This window comes from Alexandromys fortis, unplaced genomic scaffold (assembly GCF_014885135.2).
Source record: "Alexandromys fortis isolate MF-2015 unplaced genomic scaffold, M_Fortis_MF-2015_v1.1 scaffold_223, whole genome shotgun sequence".
NCBI classification, from domain to species: Eukaryota; Metazoa; Chordata; class Mammalia; order Rodentia; family Cricetidae; genus Alexandromys; species Alexandromys fortis.
The window spans coordinates 837,928-859,199 of NW_026068095.1; the positions used below are offsets into that span (position 1 = coordinate 837,928).

The window sequence follows — 21,272 nt, forward strand, 5'->3', positions numbered from 1 at the left end:
GAGAGAGAGAGAGAGAGAGAGAGAGAGAGAGAGAGAGAGAGAGAGAGAGAGCACATGACACAGGCATACTGGCAAATACACGTACGCACGCACATGCACATACACACGCACACAAAGGGAAGGAGGGGGCGAGAGACTGGCGCTCCGCGGCCGGGAAACATGTTTTGCAAACGCTTCTAGCGAAGATCACTGGCCACGGCCTGGACGCTCCGGGACGCGGGAAGCGCAGCCAGACCCGAGCGCCATGATGGTGGCTGCGGTTCACAGCCCGTGTTTTGGAGGGGGAGCTGCAAATGATGCAATCCCCCGGCCGGCGCCCGAACCGCGCTCCCTTCTCCCGGCCTTTCTCTTAACGTTCCTTTCAGAGGCGCGTCGAGGTTTCGCGCCCAAAACATGGATAAGGATTTTACTTTTTTTTTTAATTTTCAATTTTTTTCTATGTTCTAGTTCCTGCCTCCGCTCTGAGTCCCCACGCATGACAAGTTTGGGATTTGGATGGAGGCCCGAGGGGACTCGAGAGTTGAGTTTACGTGGAAATAACTGCACTTTCGGTTCTCCGAGATCCGGCTGTGGCTGACCCCACCCTTTTCCAACCCCACGCGAGTGAAATCAGGGAGGCGACCCCATAGGTTTCTAAGCAGACTCCAGGGCCCCTTTCCCCGTCAGCGTCGTTTACAAGATTTTTTTTGCCTTATTTTTTTAGCCAGGAAGGAGGGGGTGGCAGGCGTAGGGTGTGGCTCAGGTGAAAGATGGCAAATAAAAAAAAAAATCCGTACTTTTGAAAAACAGATCAGGGATCATAAATGAACTTCTAAACAAAACACCTTTTAACCCAAAGCGCTAGAAAAGCAATCGTGTCTTTTGGCGATGATGGTGCTATGGCGAAGGCAGCGTTCCCTGGCGCCTAGGAAAGGTCGTTTGGGGTGGCCAGGGCGGTGGGGGCACACAGTGGCCTGAAAGGCCGACTACCTGCTCTTTCCCACTTATGAATGTCAACGGCTCCCCCAGCTAACTCTTCACGCCTTACTCCCCCAAGTCCACACTTCCCCCAGTTCTTCCCTGCCCGGGTCTGCTCCTTTGGGCAGCTAAGGATGCAATGATGGGGGACACTTTGCAACGCAGGGGCGATCCCCGAAAGTGGCAGTGGTTCTCCACAGTTCCGCGTGCTTCGGTGACCGTCCCTTAGCCGCCGGCGAGCCGGGAAGGCTTTCGAAATGCGCGGGGCTGCGGATCATTGGAGCCCTGCGGTAGGGGTGGGAGCGAGCTGCTGCCCTGGAGGGTCCACGAACTCCGGGAAATTAGTCCTTTCGGGCAAGACCCCCAGAGCTACGGGGGCAGCGGAGTGTCCTCTGGGGAGGACTGCAAGCCTTCCATAGCGAGTTTCTTCGTCCGGAGGAGCGATGGTGAGGGAGAAAGGTTTCTGAAAAGTAGCCCTGCCCGCTTGCGCGGACAGAGGCGCGGCCGCTTTTTGCGGCCTGCGGGCGCCTGGGGCGCGGGAACTGCGCGCAGCGACCCCGGCAGTGCGGGGCTTGCAAGAAGCCGACTACATTAGAGACTTTCGGTCCAGAGGCGCCAGCCAGCCCAACTACGGAGTTGCCACAGTGACTGGGCGGGATCGGGGCTGCGGGACAGTTCGGGAGACTACCGCGCTGTGGCCGGAGTGGTGCGGTAGCCGGTGGCTGGCGCCGGCGGCCGCAAACCCGCAAAGGGACGTTCGCAGCGGGCACAGGAGTTCAGGTCCTGGAAGAAGGACTATTTGAACCATCAGGTTACATGTAGATGCTTGACAGACTTTCGGAGGATGGAGGACACAGTGACTTGGGCGGGGGTGGGGGGGGGGGTGCGTTCCTGTGGACTTGCCTGGCGCCGGGAGCATCCACCTCCTCCCGGTCCAGCATTCCTAAAATGCAATCCCTCAAAATACACATTAAAAAGAAAAAAGAAAGAAAAAGAAAATAAAGCTTTTTTTGGAAGGAAAATGAGGTCCGTGCAGCAATAGAGAAGTGTGTTTTCCCATTTTGAATTGATTTTCTGACTCCTGGTCTTCCTGCAAGTCACCTTTTATATGTTTTAAACAGAACCACAAAAAACACCTTTAGTCTTTAATTAAAATAATACCTACTTGAAGGACGTGGCCCAGCAACCAAAAGACCTATTTTCCCATCTGGCACAGGAAGAAAAACCAACTCTTGCCTTATTTTTTAAAAAAAGGAAGAAAAAGGAAGAAATCTTCTAATCAGAAATGTCAGAACTACCTTTATAATCGCATTTGGGTGTGGTCATGCAAACGGTAGTATTTCACTGTAGTTTAACCCCAACTTAGATTCTTCACAATTTACCCATAAATTCTCCTATAATTTACTTTTTACACTTTAGCCACATTTTAAAAATGGGAGTGTAATGTTTGGAGAATTATTTTTGATAAACCAGGCTTCAAAATGCCCAGGCTTTATATTTTTAAGAAGCACCTCTGCTGAGCAGATAGGAGGCCACAGGACTCTCAGGTTTAGTACTTTATTTTTGGGGGGATGTGTTAACTAAATGTGAGTACTCAAAAATTGAGGAATTTGTGTGTGACCAATTTCATTTAGCCAACCGGTGCAGGATAAACATCAGTTTCTTAAGGACTTGCATGTTTGAATATTGTGGGCAAGACTGAGGAGTCTGGCCATTGATTTCCATCACTCACACTTCACAAGTGTAAATAGAGGATCTAGGGAAGTCGTTCTGTCACTTTCATTTTCAGCCCTGCAGAGGGCTGATCAGACTGCACTTACGTAAGGGACCCCCCCTTTTGCTTCTCACACTCATATCCTAGAAAACATAAATATTTTAACCAAATGGGGACTGCTGATGGACTTACATGAGAACGTGGCCTTTCCTCTTTCCACTTAAGCTTTGTCTATCTGGATAGGAATAAGACAAAAATGGCCACTACTTGATACATTCAGATCCCCTCCCACACACACACACCCACACACCAAAAAAAAAAAAATCATCTGACTGCAATGTAGGCCTAAATTTTCTAGATGTTTGTCACTTCGCATTGTGTTTGTGTAATTCTCAGGGGCATGCCAGGCTGAATACCTCAAGCTCAGTAAAGCACATGACAGCTGCACTCAGTCAACAGCTACGGAGGTTATCTTTATTGATTGCTTGATGTGTAACAATAATTGGCATCTTTTTCACACATTACAAAAATTATACTTGGCTCAGTATGCAACCTTTTAAGCATAGCCATATTATTTAACAAAAGGGGGTCTAGTCTACCCAATACAGCATTTACAAATGCACAGAGCACGCCACTTTGGCTTGTATATGGTCTAGATTAAAAAAAAAAATCTCTTTTTAACATAAATAAGTTAGTATAATTTTCAGTGTCTTTACAGAGTTATATACACAGGCACACTTCAAAGGTTTTCTCCTACCAAGGCCATGACGAAACACTGTTTAAAGATGTAGCATCCTTTTCACTAAGTCCACAAGTGTGCTTGTTCCGAAACCACATTTCTTTTTTCCTTTAAAAGCAGCACTTTCCTTGGGGCAAATTAACAAGCAGGGTGAGATACTCTGAATTAAAAATTATTTCATTATTTGTGTAAAGTTACAGACCTCTAAAAATATCCAGGGACTTAGGATTATTCTGTCTACACAGCTCAAGTGAAAAGAGAACTAAGACATTTTTTTTTCCCAGCAAATCTGATGGGAAATGGTCAATTCTAAGAATCCGGAATTCCCTGTCATGCGCCCCAGATTTTTTGCCCAGTGTTACCTGGAGTGATTACTACCAAACAATTAACCTGTAAATTCCAGTTTTAAGGGAGAGGGAGAAAAAAAGATATTTTTAAGCTATTTGTTGCTACATAACAATCTTCAGAACTCCCAAATAAGAATAAGCTTCATGTAAAAATAAATAATTGTATGTAGCAATTATTCAAATTTTGATTTTAAAATAAAAGATCAATTCTTATTGAAAAGGACACTACATCTTTAAAGAAAGCAATTTAAACCCTTCCCCCCCCACCCAAGTTGCTTCTCTTCACGCAAGTCAAATATTTTTCTCCTTGCTACAAATTGAAGCAAGTTCTTCACACCCCCCACGCTGATTCCTCAGCCCCACCCTACCCTCCCATCCCTAATGTTTATGTGCTACATAGTAAAAGATAAAAACTATATACACAGGTAGTACAATGAAGCAAATGAGGAAAAACCTAAATTGCGCAATGCTACATCCAATGCTTTTAGAGGCAGATGGTTTAAGAGTGCCTAAAATTTTTAGTGTTATTATGTTGTTGCTTTCTCAGTGCTTATACAGGATGTCCATTCCATGGAGTCAGCGATATGTATTTAAATTTTTCCATGTATGTCTTCCTTGCTCCATAAAGCAGTGATGTATCTAATAAACAAGGAAATATTCTTAATTCTGCAAAAAGAAACAAAAGGATTAGGAAGAAGACACTAGAGTAACATTGCCAAAGTACAGGAATTATTTTGTTACTATCTTAGCTGACAAATGCTTCAGGGATGGGGATAAACACTACAGGCCTGATGACCACACTCATCTCTAATGCCATCTTCACTGGGTTTTTGTTCCACTTGGTGTGATGTTGAGAGTCAGGGCTCTTAACAAGTGGTCAGCTTTGTGCAGCCCTCCCATGCCCCAGGGGACATTTAGAAATGCTTTGGGGACATCCTGCTTGTCACAGCTTGGAGAAGAGGATTGCTGCTGGCATCTGGTGGGAGAGGGCAGAGATAATGCCCAGCATTTTAAAATGTACAGGACAGCCTCCCACAAGAAAGAATAATTCGGCCCAAAATGTCAACAGTACAGAGGTTGAGAAACTAACTCACTCTAAAGAATCTGGGTCAGAGAGAGTGAGAAAGAAAAGAAATTCAGGAACCATAATACTCCAGAGCAGTTTAATTTCCCAAACTCGAAAAAAATACCTGGAAATGCAATTTCAAAAGGCTCTGGGGGGGGGGGGGTCATCTATGAATGCTTTTTAAAATTGCAAGTTATTTATATGCAGAATATTTGCATGAATGCTTTTGGCTAGAGCCTTATGGCTGCTTAGTGGACTCTAGGCTGGTAATCTGACTAACAAATGCCTCCTGATTCGAATGGGCCAGGTAAAAATATCAGAGGCTTATCTGAAGAGCTAGGCCACACACAAGCCAAGTAAAGCTACAGGTGTGATAGTCATTTAGCAAGAACTTCCATGCAATTTTTCCACTTTAGGGAGGGTATAATACAGAAAGTGGTTCTAGTGTTCCATTTTCTATGAGCTCTGAGAAATGCTAGGTCTGTAGAAGGTATACTATGACATTATTATTTACAACCCAACACCCCAACTTTATATCCTTCATTTTATTTTTCAATTTCTATTAATGAGGACCCGAAAAGTTAACGATAAACTGTTAAGATCTCTTTATATGCTGGGTTATGAGTGGGCTTTGGAAATCAGAGGCCACAGGGTTTGTTTCTAAGGGACTGCTAAACGGTTAATGTATGTAGTCAGATCATTATGAATAGTCAATTTATGTAAATGTGGGGCTGGGTTACTCTAATTAGGTAATCAGGGTGATGAGATTTTGATACATGGAAAAATCCACACTTGTGCTGGCCCAACTGGTCCTAACATCTACCATCCATTTCCCTACGGACACCCAAACCATCCCAGTTCAGCTCAGTGAGCACACACAGCTGACCTGCTGGACGACTGCTTCCATTTAACTTCTGCATTGTAAGCCCAGGGTTAAAATCAGAAATTCCGTGGGAGCTACAGTACTTCTGAACTTCCCAGCCTAGCCTTTTGTCTTTTAAATACGAAGTTCCCTTCTCTCTCTCCAAAACCTACCAGCATACAAGGAAAGTGACAGCTTATAAAAAGGGTCAGAGTGCAGGGCATGGCAGCCCTAGTCACACTCCTAACCAATGTGAACTAGGAGTAACCCAATTTTTCCTCTTAAAAAAATTTAAACGTAATTGTATATTCGCCATTTTTCTATTAGTCAAAAGCGGTCCTATTAGCTCAAAATGAACCTCTGGGAAATGGATTTTCATGAAGTGAGACCGGGGGTGCCTCAGTCCTTGCTTCGATGGGGAAGAATATTGTCACTCCCGGCCTAAGATTTGGTCAGAATCATAAGAATATGACCTTCCTTTCTTTGGGGCGTTGGTGACAAGTACTTGTCTAGGGAAAACATCTTTAACAAGCATTATGGTCCCCGACCAAATGATTCCAGCCTTCCCCACTGTTAATTTTTTGGCCTAGGAAAATAATTCCTTCTGGCAGGCAACTAATCTGCCGGCAGACCCCAGGTCTGCCGGCCCCCCAGGGAGCGCAGCCCAGCTGGGGAGGCAGTTTTGTGCTCTTCCTCATTGACCCACCGGAGCTGTTTACGTCTGGTGTCTTCGGAGGCCGGGCTTCTTGGGCGTCTGCTCCACAGTGCCAGCAGCGTTCAGGGAACCGTCTGAAACATTTTCTTCTGTTCTGTTGGCCCTTTTGTTTTGCGAAGAAGAATCTAAGAGGGGGGCAAGGGGAAATTTTTTAAAAGAACACACACAAACCATCTTTATTAGCGAGAACAATGGCTGACAGAAGTTGGCCCAAGAGTCAAGTGATGAAAAACCCACCACCTCCACCCACGACCCCTGGACCCGTCATCCCCGGTAGCCTCTAAGGACACAAAATGAGGTTGTTTCTACTAACAGAAGGAGTATTCTACACCCCACATCTTTCTCTCTCGCCCTAGCCAAGAAGGCAGTTGGTAAACATTCCAACTTTTGTCATACACACCTACAGCTGGCTAGCGGGGAGGAACTGTGATGTGTTAGGCTGGGGAAGTTATCAGATCTTACTATCTCCGGGGCGTCTGACTTCAAAACCATAAACAGGCCAAGCAGTCGGCAAAGGGGCAGTTCAAACCTAAGCGTCGCACAGGCTCGATCTCCCAGCGCTAAAGCAGAACAGGCTGGAAAAGCCAACTGAATAGGGTCTAGCAAAGAGGCGCTACAGAGACACACAGACATTTTACGTTTTTCGAAGGGTCATTACCGTCTGCGGCAGGTCGCTTCCTCATCCCTGCGCACTGCTCCGCTAACCCCGCTGGGCTGTCTGACGGGTCAGGGATTTGGTCCACCAAATGCCGGTTCTCAGAGTTTGCCTGAGACGCAATTAAAGGCACAGGCTGGCGGCTCCCGCTGACATCCTGGCTCTCCTGCGCCGGCACCTTGCAGGCGCCCTTGGGGGGGCGCGGGGGTCTGTAGTAGAACTCGGGCAAACTGCCCTTCTCCACCTCTTGCCACTCGTATCTGCCTTCCAGGGGCTTGTGATTCTTAAAGTCGAAATTCCACTTGCGCTGACTTGCTTCTTCCATGTCTCGGCAGTGCTTCTCCAAGTCCCGGGTTAGCTCTTCGTGATTGACCGGGCCGAAGAGGTTTCTGCAGGCGGAGGGCTTGGGGTGCTCCGCTTGTCTGGCGTCCATCCTCTCCAGGCTCGGGCTCCCGTTAGATACTCGTACGTTTGACATCTTCCTTCCCGGGCGGGTGTGGACCACCGCCTCGGCTCGCGCACTCCAAGAAAAAAATAATAAAATGAAATAAACAACAAAACCGAACAAAAGCGAAACGCCCCGGCCTCAGCGCGAACCCCTCTTCGAAGTTCTGCGATTGCACACGGGGAGTTAAGTAGAGCAGAGCCAGGCGAGCGACCGCTCGAACCTCAGGAGCGCGCAGGTCTGGGGGAGAGAGCGCTGGGACGCCCCGGCCGCGCAGCTCGAGGCTCAGTGATCAAGTGTACTGGAGGGCGGGGAAGGGAGGGGGAGGAGGCAAGAGGAGGTGGCGAACAGTCCGAGGGAAGGCTGGGGCGAGCCCGTGGGTCGCGCGAATGCAGCCCCTTTCCAAACCTTGCCGCCGCGCGAGTCCCAGAGCCGCGAGTGAGTGGGGACAAGGGATAAGGGGGAGAAAAACACCCTGAAAGCACGAGCCCCCCCTCCCTTTTTTTTAGTTGCCCAATATGGCGGTGGAAGGGAGCTGACGAAGAAGAAGATGATTGACACTGCGAGTCTATTTAAACAGAGGAGGAGCTCCATTGGTCGCGGCGCCGGTTGCCGCTCCGCCCAGGCTGGCGAGCGCGCTCTTAAGGTGGCCCCGGGCGCGGCGCCGCTGCTTCTCCGCGTTCCCGAGCGCGCCGCCTCCCCGAAGCGCCGCCAGGACATTGGCTGGTCGCGTGACTGCTCGGAGGTGTACGACTGCCAACAAACCTGCTCTGGCTGGCCCCGGAGAAATTAAAAATAAGACAAACAAACTAGCCAAACGGCTGGAGAGCTGGAGAGGGGCCTGCGCGGCGGCCAGGCGGGGACCTGGGGCTCTAGGTCCGGGAGTTGCAAAGCTGCGCTGGCAGGCGCGCCACCGCTCCCGACTGCGACCTCCAGGTCTTCGCCCACGAAACCCAGGGCCAGGGCCAGTGGGCTGCAAGGTCGCTGGGGCTTATTAGGGACCTCAGTGAATAGTTCAGCCCGCCTGCATTAGCCGATGCGGGAGGGTGTGCGGGAGACTGGAGAAACCTTGGCTCAGCGCCTGGGACACCCCCACCCCCTTGGCAGGGTGCCTTAGCTGGGGTGCAGGAATCGGCCTCGTAGTCTGACCCCAGAAGTCTCGGCTGTGGTAGGACAAGCCGGGGGGGGGGGGGGGGGGGGNGGGGGGGGGGGGGGGGGGGGGGCTTCAGGAAGGAGTCAAGACTGAAGGCTCCTAAGTTATCAGGGTGTTTCTGAATCCAAGCACTCCCTGCATAGGGATCTCGATCGAAAACCCCGGTGCTCTCTCAAGCCTCGTCATCTGTTTTGTAGCCATCCCAGACGCTAAATTTTGAAAAAGCCAAGTTACAACTCGGATCTGATTTGTCTTGTTTCCCAAGCACAGCGAGGCCATCGCCATAGGCTGCGTGTGGGAACTCGCCTCTATACTTTTCAATTCTTTCCCGGGCTGAAGCGTTTCCTCCACCTGAGTCTAGACGCCAACGACAACAGCTCCTTCCTTTCCTCTCCCACCAGCCTGTTGCTCCCAATCCACTCCGAGCAATATTCAAATGCAAGCAAATACTTTGAGAGAGCTGCGCGCTGTTCAAGGGTGGAAATGCTTCCCACGAGGATCCGATTCTTGATTTGAGCAAGTGATTTGTAATACCGCCGTCATGGTGTTACTAACTCTAGTATTATTGTTTGGGCATTTTTTTTGCTCCTCGTGGCAACTTGACATCTCCCTCTCACTGTTGAGCACAGTGATGGAAGTTAGAACAGAAGAGTCAGGCACGTCTCAAACAGTATAAGTGAGACCTTAAGTTTAAGCTTCCCTCACTGGTATTCCCAAAACAGTCTCGGTTTGTGCTGAAAAAAATGCATTTTATTGAAATAAAATATTTAATTGAAAATTAAATTTGTTTTAGTATCACATAAAAGCATAGTTTTCTTATGCACCAATACTGTAGGTGAGATTGAATGTTGACTTCTTAGTCACAGTTTGTACTGCCAGGCCGTGTGTGTGTGTGTGTGTGTGTGTGTGTGTGTGTGTGTGTGTGTCTGCCTACCTCTCCTAAATTCAGAATGTAACAGTCCAGAAGGCCCTTAGCGACCCTGTGGTTTTAGCCTCTTTTTTACCACTGAGGAAATTGAGACTCAGGTTTCCTGTCTGGGGACTTCCATTCAGTTGGTGGCAAAGCCAGGCCTAGATGCAGATCTCCTCCTTCTCAGGCTGGTCCATTTTCTGTCCTTTCCTTCCTGGTGGTCGCAGTGTTCCGGGTTTTGTCTGGATTGGCATGAACTGCATGCCGTCTGCAGGTCCTCCTCTCTTACCAGGATCCAAAATGGCTCTTCCCAGGCCTGGGCTGCCTGCAGATGTTTCCTTGATGTCAGTATTATTTAGTGCAGCTGTCACTGGCCTTTGGTGTCACCATCTACGAGTTCAACTGAGATACAGATTCCAGAAAGAGGGGTAGTGCACAGGTGCGTCCAGGGTGGACTTCAAAACCAGGCCTTCTGAGTTAACACAGATGAAAGACTTCAGTTGGGATCAAGGTGGGAAGCTGCATCTTCTGTGGGTTGTGTTTGAGATGGCTTTGCACTGTGTTGATCAGGCTGGCCTTGAACTCCTGAACTCTGTCTCAGCTTCCCAAGTAGCTAGGATTGCAGGGTTTGGTGTTCGGTGCCATGGTGCCTCTGCCAGGCAAGAGGACCAGGAATTTAAAGTCATCCTTGACTACATAGCTGAGTTGGTGGTCAGATAGTGATACATAAGACCCTAACTCAAAAAAACAAAAAGCCCCATAGCTGGGACTACAGGCCCACTCTGCTGTGCCCAGGGTGTTGTTTTGTTCTGTATTTTAGATTTGGGCAAAGAGATGGCTCAGCAGACAAAGGCACTTGCCAAAATGCCTGACAGACTTGAGTTCAGCTCCTACAAGGTGTATTATGACCTCTAACTTATGCACAGTAGCGTGTGAGTGCACACAAACACACACAATGTAATAAAATATTTAAATATTTTTAATTACTATTGTTTATGTTGTGCAAATGTGCGTGCTGGCCAGAAGACAAGTTTGTGGAGTCTGTTTCCTAATTACACCTACCTTTCTGTGGCTTCTGCAGATCACACTCAGGGCCAGAATGGCAGGTGTCTTACCCACTGAACCATTCCACAAGTCCTCCAACTACCCACCCCAACATTTAACATTCCTACTTAATGTACTGAACTGGGGAAGAAGGCTCAGCAAAATTGGGGTGAGCCTTATGTCCACAACATATGTCCATCCTTGACACCAATACCATAAAAATTTTAAATGCTACAGATCCCAGCACTGTGTAGGTAAAGACAAGAAGACCAGGAATTCAAAGTCATGCTCAACTACACAGAGTTCAAGGCCATCCTGAGGTATGTGAGACCACGCCTCAAACTTACACTAGAATAAAATATGGTTAATAGACAGCAAGGAGCCCCTCTCTGTGTGTGAACTATAGCTCTTATGTAAAACGGAGAAATAACTCACTACAGAAGATTTTTTTTTTTAGTTCGTCACAGTAATATTCGAATGAAAGCAGAAACTTCGTACTTCTGTCCCTGCGCTGCAGGAATCATTCAGCATTCTGTAGGAGCACCATTTTGTTGATGTGTTAGTCTCATGTAACCAATCCGAGCCACTCCACCTTAAGAAGTCTGGCTGCTAGCGGAAGGCTGAGCTTAGCCGACCTCACTACGGAGCTAAAGTGTTTTGTTTACAATCAAGGCACCCAAGATCGTAAGACAAATACTGAGAAGGCAAGAGCCTGCTGTAGTAGCGGCGAAGCGTGGAAAAAAAAATACTATGGAGTCGTGAAGGAGGAGGCAGAGAGCAGAGCCCCAGTCCCTTGCAGAAAGTTAGGGACCTGCTGAAAAGTAAACCGGGAAGAAAACTTTCACACGGGTAGAATAAAGTCCCACAGCACATTGGTCTTCACTAGGCTTGCATCTCAAAGACCCCCTAGTCCCTCGTGAAGCTTGGTCAGCTTTTTCCATTCTGGGTGTTTTCTTAGCGCTGAGAAGCGTCATTTACACTCCTCCACCCCCACCCCCGGTTTGTGACTTTCATGAGTTTAGCGAAAGAGGCTGAGACCAAAACGATTTAAAACACCTGTGTGGAAGGAAGGTTCGCGTCCCAAAAGGATGGCTGGGCCAGCAGCTCCCAGCAGCCTGGTTCCCAAGTGCGATCCTCACAGGGCAGTCATGAGCCTCAACTGTGTCTATGAAAAAGAGCCCCGCTGCCCTCCCAACGCAAACGCACACAACAGGACAGCCTTCACCCAACATCACCAGCCTTATTCTTAGAGCTGGGAAAGTTGTGCCTCGTTGCTGACACTTTTAGTTCATCCTAACAAATATTTACCGAGCTCCTTCGGTTATCGCGCTTTCTTTCTTTCTTGTTCCCTTGCTTTCGTCGTCGTTTTCCCTACCCCCCCCCCCCATCCCCGGGTCCGGGAACTCACCGTGTAGCTTACTTAGGCTGCCTTGGCAGGCCTCCTTTTCCTGCCTGGCTTCTGCCCGTGCCTCTACTCCTACCCCATGAGTGCTATGCTGTGGTTTCGGGAGGCGCACCACCCTACCTAACTGGGGTTATTGCCATTTTGTTCTTGCTTGTTTCTTTGTGAGTGTGTGTATGTGTGTGTGTGGGGGGGGGGTTGCTTTGGGTTTTTTTTGGTTGGGCCTTTTATTTGTGTTTGTTTGTTGTGAAAGTGTTTCATTGTGTAATCCAAGGTGGCCTTAAACTTGTTGCAGTCTTCCTGCTTGCCTCTGTAACCTCCCTCCTGTAACCTCTGGGTTACAAGCATGGAGTAGGATGCGGGGTCTGTGCAGAGGTGATGGATGCGCTGTGGAAAGCATCCATGAGGAAATGGGAACCGAGGAACCGCTGTGGCCAGGGGTTGTCGGGGAAAGTGGCCCTCCGGAGAGGACACAGGCATGGCAGGTATCTGGGATGAGAGAGTGTCCCAGTAACAGGAGCAAGCACAAAAGCTCTGGTGGGACCTTGCAGGATGCATTCATGCCAGGACACCTGTGCTGTGCACAAGACAAAGCAAGGGAAAGCATCAAAGGGCGGGCGCATTGACTCACACCGGACCACGTGGGCCTCAGAGCACAGCTGTTCACAGCAAGGGATGAGGGGAAGACACCAGGACATCAAGAGGGTTGGAGGAGCAGAATGATGGGCCCTCACCATATGTGAGAAAGTCCCAGGGCATCTGCTTCAGCAGCTTGGGGCATTAAGAGATGAATAAATCATAGTTTTCACCTGCGGGGAGCTTAAGCCCTTGATAGGCAGACCACCACATACACCAAGAACTAGAGATAGGAAGCAAAACAAACGAACAAGATACGGTGAAGAGCTGGCGCGCGCGTGCGTGCGTGCGTGCGTGCGTGCGTGCGTGTGTGTGTGTGTGTGTGTGTGTGTGTGTGTTAGGGACTTGAAGGGTAAAGAAAACGTGGGCCAGCAAGATAGGTCAACTGGCTAAGAGGGCTTGACTGCAATCTCTGAAACTCACATGATGGGAGGAGACAACCAGTTCCTACCAGTTGTCCTCTGACCTCTAACACATGTGTGCCACAAACATACATACAAATAAATAAATATCAAATAAATCAATGTCATTAACCAGTTATTTTTACTGAGCTCTACATTTTTCTCTGCTCCCCTTCCTCTCCCTTCCCCCTTCAATTCTTCCCCAAGGTCCCCATGCCCCCAATTTACTCAGGAGATCTTGTCTTTTTCTACTTCCCATGTAGATTATATCTATATATGTCTCTCTTAGGGTCCTCATTGTTGTCTAGGTTCTCTGGGATTGTGATTTGTAGGCTGGTTTTCTTTGCTTTATGTTTAAAAACCACTTATGAGGGGCTGGAACGATGGCTCAGAGGGTAAGAGCACTGGCTGCTCTTCCAGAGGTCCTGAGTTCAGTTCCCAGCAACCATCTGCAATGAGACCTGGTGCCTTCCTTGCCAGAAGTACATTGTATGCTTAATAAATAAATAAATCTTTTAAAAAAAACCACTTGTGAGTGAGTACATTTGATAATTGTCTTTCTGGGTCTGGGTTACCTCACTCAAAATGATGTTTTCTAGTTCCATCCATTTGCCTGCAAATTTCAAGATGTTTTTTTTCTGCTGTGTAGTACTCCATTGTGTAAATGTACCACATTTTCCTTATCCATTCTTCTGTTGAGGGGCATTTAGGTTGTTTCCAGGTTCTTGCTATGACAAACAATGCTGCTATGAACATAACTGAGTACATGTCCTTGTGGTACGATTGAGCATCCTTTGGATATATGCCCAAAAGTGGTATTACTGAGTCTTGAGGGAGGTTGTTTCCTAGTTTTCTGAGAATTCGCCACACTGACATCCAAAGGGGCTGTACCAGCTTGTACTCGCACCAGCAATGCAGGAGTGCTCCTTTTACCCCATAATCTCTCCAGCAGAAGTTTTAATCAGCATTTTTGAACTTGGCCATTCTTACAGGTATAGGATGGAATCTCAGAGTTGTTTTGATTTACATTTTTCTGATGACTAAGGATGTGGAGCATTTCCTTAAGAGTCTTTCAGCCATTTTAGATTCTTCTGTTGAAAGTTCTCTGTTTAGGTTTGTTCTTCATTTTTTTATTGGATTATATATTCTTTTGATGACCAATTTCTTGAGTTCTTTGTATAATTTGGAGATCAGACCTCTGTCTGATATAGGGTTGGTGAAGATCTTTTCCCATTCTGTAGGCTGTCGTTTTGTTGACGGTGTCCTTTGCTTTATGGAAGCTCTTTAGTTTCAGGAGGTCCCATTGATTAATCAATTGACCAAAAAATTTTAAAGAAAAGATTTCAGCTCTGTTGGTGTAACGTGCCTACAACCCCATTGGGAGGTAGAGGCAGGAGGATCGAGAGTTCAAGGCCAGCCTTAACTACCTAAAGGTTTGAGGCCAGGTCAGCCGGGTTACTTGAAACTCTGTCTTCTCAGAAGGAAGAGTAGCATGTAGCGGTGTAGATCTATAGTCACAACCCCTGGGAGGTGGAGGCAGGAGGATCAGTTCAAGAGCAGCCTTGATTATAGAGAGCTGGAGGTCAATCTGGATTATATCAGACCCCCACCTCAAAAAAAAAAATCAAGAAAGGAAGAAAACTCTGATAAAATTATTATAAGCATATGTCAGGAGGGAAGGTAATAGGGGGATGAGATCAGACAGTCACAGGCCGTAGAAGGCAAGCAAAAGCAAAATTTGTCTTCTGTGTTCAGTGGTGGGTCCTGCTGGGACTTCTGGTAAAAAGGACGGCATGACTGCTGTCCAGACATGTCCCCTAAACGAGAGCAAGCCTGGGCCTGGGCCTGTGTTCGGGTTCTGAGGTTTGGATTTATCAAAGGTCATCCCCAGAGGTTAAAAATGAGGGTCATCTGAGATCAGTGCTTAAGGCTAGAGCTAACCGTACAGATGGACAGACAGTCCCACAGTAGAAAGAATCCAAAGGGACCTGAGAGGCAGAAACAAGTATAGGTAGGAGGCAGAAAGGCCACGAGGCAGGGTTGGAAGCAGCCTGGCACATGATCTACTGAACCTCAAAGGCATGGCTACACTTGCCTTCTGGTGCCTCCAGCTTGGCTGTGCACAGGGAAGTAACCGTTAAGGGGCCCAAACTGTCTTGGACAATGAGATCTTTGTCTTAGGAAGTGGAGTCTGACAGCAAAGTAAAGGCTGGGTGTAAGGAGCCTAGAGAGGCTATGCGGGGGGGGGGGGGGGGGGGGGGGGGGGGGGGGGGGGGGGGGGGGGGGGGGGGGGGGGGGGGGGTGTGATTTGGGAGGCAGCTGCATACACAGGCAACAGATCACGGTGAGTTCAAGACTAATAAGGTAATGTGGACTTGGGATGAGAAGTGCCCTTTTAAGAACACTATCTTCAGTCCGTGTATGATGAAGATGCTGATAACGTCTGTCTGCCAAGTGTCAGAAGAGAAGACAAAGAACACGCGATGATGGTCAGAGAACAGAGGCCAGGGCCCTGTAGACCTGACTCCCTGTGGCTACTTTCAAAGACACAGTCCTATATTAATAGAACCTCTTTTGCTCCAAACTTCTGCATTATGGGTTTCTCTCTGTGGACCCAGGCATTTGATTAGCACAGTACTTTTCATAACTGGTACCGCTTTCCTCTGGCTTTGTCACAGCTGGGCCTGCGATGGCCACAGTCCTGATGCAGACACAATGACCATCTTACGTACATGGAACTCTGAAATAGAGGACTAAGTGTTCTGAAGGCTCTCAGACTAGAGTACCCCCTTTCTGGAGGCTACTGCAGAGTTCATTTTAGGAGGTGCAGTGACTTGACGGGCTTGCACATTGCACCCCCTCAAAGGCCACATTGGCTTAATTAACAGGGACCGAATCATAAACAGAAGGTCTAGAACTGGGAGGTGGCCCAACAGGCAGAAGCGCTTGCTTCATAGGCCTGATGGGCTGGGTTCTATCTCTAGAGCCCACATAAAGGCTGAAAGACAGAGCCACCCCCACAGAGCTGCCCTCTGACACCACACATCCATCCTGGCATATGTGCCCCTCCCCCACGTTATACATGCCCACACAGACGATTTTTCAGATCCTTAGAGAAAGAAAAGTGGAATCTGTGGAGGGAAATTAGATGTAAGAAGAGGTTAGCATGGGGTGGTGGCACATGCTTATAAATCTAATGCTTGGGGGGGGGGGTGAGACAGCAGGAATACCCACAGTTTGAGCCCTGCCTGGGCTCCATAGTGAGCTTACATACAGGCTATGCTGGGATTATAGAGTGAGACCCTGCCTCAAAACCAAAACCAAAGGGTAGAGAGTTTTTGCATTTGTTAAGAGCATTGGTTGCGCTTGCAGAATACTGAGGTTTGGTTCCCAGAATCCACTTGGCAACTCAAGGCACCTGTAACTCTAGCTTCAAGGAATCTTACACCTCCTTACCTCTGTAGGCACCAGACATGAGTGTGGTGCACATACATACATGAAGGCAAAGCATTCATACACACATGCTGTGGGCCAATGGTCTTTTAGCCTGTCACTTGTTTTATTATTAATAAAACACTGATTGGCCAGTAGGCAGGCAGGAAGTAGAGGTAGGGAGACCAGACAGGAAGTAGAGGCAGGGCAACCAGGCAGTAAATAGAGGTGGGGCAACAAGAACAGGAGAATTCTGGGAAGAAAAAAGCTCAGTCTGCAGTCATCACCTAGCCTCAGAGGAATCAAGATGAGAATCCCTCATTGACAAAGGTACCAAGCCATGTGGCTAACACAGACAAGAATAATGGGTTAATGTAAGATGTAAAAATTAGTTAATAAGAAGCTTGAGCTAATAGACCAACCAGTTTATAATTAATGTAGGCCACTGTGTGTTTCTTTGGGACTGAATGACTGCGGGACCAGGCAGGACAGAAACCTCTGTCAGCACACATAAAATTAAATAATACAAAAATGCTTTTAAAATAAAATTTTTAGGCCAAGCAAGTGTGGTGGCACATACTTTTAATCCCAGCACTCAGAAGATAGAGGCAGGTGGATCTCTGAGTTCAAGGTCAGTCTGGATTACAAAGTGAGTTCTGACAGTCAGAGGTATTACACAGAGAAACCCTGTCTTGAAAAACCAAAAAAGGAAGGAAGGAAGAAAGGAAGGAAGGAAGAAAGAAAGGAAGGAAGGAAGGAAGGAAGGAAGGAAGAAAGAAAGAAAGAAAGAAAGAAAGAAAGAAAGAAAGAAAGAAAGAAAGAGAGAAATGATTTAAATATGTTAAGGTCAGGGTTTTAAAAAATTGGCCATTTTTAGCTAGAGGAAAAAATAATTTCAAGGAAAATGTAGTAAACAAAGGCAAGCTGAGCAGTCTTGCCGGTGTCCTGCAGATAGAAATAAACATAAAAAATGAATTTAAATGCATGAACATAATTCACTTTTCACATCTGTAACTGAAACATGGAACTTAGAATAACAGACATCCTTGTCACCAATCCACCTTTTTCAACTCTATTCTCTTCTTCTGATTGAGAAAACACGGAGAAAATTTCCCATGAGTCTAACCTCAATCTTCAGTTTATTCAAAGTTACATCTAAATTAAAAAAAAAAGCAACAAACAAAACCTGGAAACTCCCCACTCTCTGTTTCTGTTCAGTCTCTCTTAATAATCATTCACATGATTATTTGTTCATTTCTTTATTCATTAAATTTTTAATGAGCCCTTAGCAGATGCCAGACTCTCTGGGGACACAGCAGAGAACAAAAGTAAGCAAAGTCCCTGCTGTCATGGAATGGTGCTTACACTCAAGTGTGGAAGGCACACAATACACAAATAAATAAGCGTAATACGTCATGTTGTTGTGAGTGCCAAAAAAGACAAAAAGACAAGTTGGGGGAGGGCGGGAGGGAGGAAGGGAGAGAGAGGAACGAAGGCCCATGCTGCATCAACAGGAAAGGATTCTTCAATAAAATGGCGTCTGAGTAGAGACCTGAATAGGGGAGGGGATAGACCATGGGAGTTCCTGTGTTCCAGGCAGAGGAAATAGCAAATCTGAACCACGTTGGGGTGGTTGAGGAACAACATGGAAGCTAATGAGCTAGAAACAGTGATGGGGGCTGGGTAGTAGACGATGAGATCAGAGAGAAAAGCAGGGGTTCAGATGACGTACAATTCATAGACCATGGTAAAAAATCAGTATTATTCCTATTGAAGTCGTTGAGCAGAGTTTCGATCTGACTTTGGCCAACTTCAATTCCCTTTGACTGTTGAGTGGGAAGTACTTCAAAGAGACAAGAAAGATGGAGGAAGACCAGCTAGCAGACTCCACAGCACCGGAGGCACGGAGGCTCAGCCCAGGGTGGTAGCCGCAGATGGGAGGAGATGGGAGAGCTGACGGGATTTGCTGAAGCTTTGGAAAATGCTGTGTATGAGAGAGAGGAGACCATAATGAGGGAAGTTTTGGCCGAAACCACAAAAGAAGCTGTTTACTGAGCTGGGTTTGACTGAAGGAAGAACAAATTTTGCTTTAAATGTACTAGGTTTGAGCCAAGCATGGTAGCATACACTTGGAATCCTAGTACTGGGAAGACAGAGAGGTAGGAGGATTGCTTCAAGTTAAAATTAAAAAAAAAATGTTAAATTGGAGAGGTTCATGACACCCAGATGGAAGTTTAAATAGGCACTTGGCGGCATTCAGGGTAGAGAGAGAGCTATGCTGGAAATGCAAATGTCACATAGGTGCCAGGAGCACCGTACGACTAGCCAGACCACAGCATTTGGGAGGAGAGGGCAAGAGGAGGCCAATAGGTCAAGATCATTCTCCATCTTCAGCTGCATCGCAAGTTCAGGGCCAGCCTAGGCAAATGAGATCCTGGTGTTTTTGTTTTTTTTTTGTTTTGTTTTGTTTTGTTTGTTTGTTTGTTTGTTTTTCAGCAAGCTACAGGATGTAATTACACAGAGGGTTTTAAAAAAAGAACCCTAAGCAGTAAGCACTAGGCCACTTGTGACCCATGGTTATGGTGACCCAGAGACCAGGTAAAAGTGTTTCTAGGTGGGGTGGGGGGGTGGAGGTGGGGAGACAGGGGGCGGGGGAGAAACTGATAGGTCTAGTGAAAGGACGTGTGGGAGTCACACTTGTTTTTAGCTGATCTTGGTAAAAATGTTGACAGAGTGTAGTGGTGCATGCTTTTAATGCAAGCACTCTGGAGGCAGAGGCAGGAGGATCTCTGTGAGTTCCAGGACAGACAGACAGAGTTACAGAGACCCTGCCTCAAAACTAACCAACTAGATAATTGAAGAAAGAAAGAATCGTGTTAGGAGAGTGGAAGCTGTAGAAGTTTACTGAGGAAGGCTGAGAAGTAAGTATACCTATATGTATGGGAAAAAAACCAACATGCTAGCCGAAGCAGACGACGGGCCTAATATCATGAGAGCAGTTTGGGAGCAGGCCAGATAGAAGTCAGCAGTGAGTGCTTCTAGGGGAACAATAGTATTAAAAACAGCACATAGGGCCGAGGAACTGCTTATAGGAACTGCTTATAGGAAGACAGCATGTTTAGTGTGACAAGGCTGTGGGTTCTGTTCCCAGCATCGAAAACAAAAAGTGTTCCCCATATTGACTACCTCTCTTCAATTTCATTGATTGGTTTTACACTGCTGCTGTCAGTTTCTTTTCTTAGATTTTATTTTTTAAAGACAAGACTTTATATAGCCTAGGTTGGCCCAATGCTTGACATATAACTGGTTTTCAATTTCCAGTTCTCCTGCCTCTGCTTCCAAGGGCTGAGATCAAAGGCATGTATCACCATTCCTAGCTCGGGTGCTTACATTTTGTAACACATTGTTGTGCCAACAATGGCTTTAAAAACTTTTTTAGAGAGCTGAGTGGGGTGGCTAATGCCTATAACCTTTAGAAGGCTAAGGCAGGGGGATTGCCGTGAGTTAGCGATTAGTCTGGCCTAGCTTAGGTGTACTGTGTCAGTTAGGGTTTCTACAGCAGGACCACAGCTCTTCTAAAGGAAAACATTTAATTGAGGTGGCTCACTTACAGTTCAGAGGTTCAGTCCGTGGTGGGACGTGGCTGGGTGTAGGCAGACATGGTGCAGAAGCAGGAGTTGAGAGTTCTACATCTTGATCCACAGGCAACAGAAAGAGTCTGTCCACACTCAGTGTAGCTTGAGTTTAGGAGACCTCAAAGCCAACCCTGACAGTTCCTCCACTTCCTCCAACAAGGCCACACCTCCTAAGGGTGCCACTCCCTGTGAGTTTAGGGGGGCCAATTACATTTAAGCTACCACATGTGTAAAAGACCCTGTTTCAAAAAAAAAAATGAAAGCAAATTTCTTTTTGAGACAAGGTCATATGTAGCCCTGGTTGACCTGGACTCCCAATGTAGCTGAGGCTGCCTCTGCTTCCTGATCCTCCTCCTTCTACCTCCCAGATACTAGGATCGAAGGTGTATAAAGAAGGCTTCCAGCAGCTGTTTCTCTTAGCTAATCACAGGAGGGTATTACCTTCTGAGCCCACAGAAATAAAGTGTAAGGCATTATTACAGACTCTTAGAACATCAGAAGGGCAGTGACACGGGTGTTTGTTTAGTTTTCGGTTGTTGTTTTGAGATATGTCTCACTATGTAGCCACTGACAGCCCTGGACCTTGAAATGTAGCCCGAGCTGATCTGAAACACTTGCGGTAATCCTCCTGAGTGTGCCACGCCTGGCTGTACTGAGTTTCCACCAAAGCCTCCACTAATGCTGAGCTCACTGTTTTCCGCATCTCAGGTGTCTGTTTCAGATCTATTGCAGTGGATTGGATAGCTCCAAGGTTAAATGCAACGTATTACTTTCTGCCTTTTCCTTAACTCAGAAGTAGATTTTTTCCGACCTAAGTAACTTGGTTACTTCAGAGTAACTTTCTTTGCCCCCCTGTTGAAATAGGAGTGGCAGGGCTGAGTCCCCGGCACCCTGGGCGCCACTCTGTTGCATTAGGAGTGGCGGCAGGGCTGCGTCCCTGGCACCCGGCCGCCCACATGGCTAGCTTATGCCCGAAATAATTACACGGAAACTGTATTCTTTCAAACATTGCCTGGCCCGGCTAGTTCCAGCTTCTTATTGGCTAGCTCTTACATATTGTTTTAACCCATTTCTAATATTCTGTGTAGCCCACGAGCTGGCTTACCAGGGAGGATCTTAACCTGCATCTGTCTGGAGCGGGAGAATCATGGCGACTCCT

At 47.2% G+C, this 21,272-nt stretch overlaps 1 protein-coding gene across 1 annotated transcript; it reads right to left on the minus strand.

The window, feature by feature from the left end:
- Positions 1-3,123: 3,123 nt before the first annotated feature.
- Positions 3,124-8,048, minus strand: Cdkn1b (cyclin dependent kinase inhibitor 1B). Its single transcript, XM_050123255.1, has 3 exons — positions 7,059-8,048; positions 6,392-6,525; positions 3,124-4,423 (listed from the first exon to the last, which is right to left on the minus strand). Exons 1-2 carry the CDS (start codon positions 7,531-7,533, stop codon positions 6,401-6,403), a joined length of 600 nt encoding a protein of 199 aa, XP_049979212.1. The 5' UTR covers positions 7,534-8,048; the 3' UTR covers positions 3,124-4,423; positions 6,392-6,400.
- Between the last annotated feature and the right edge of the window lie 13,224 nt (positions 8,049-21,272).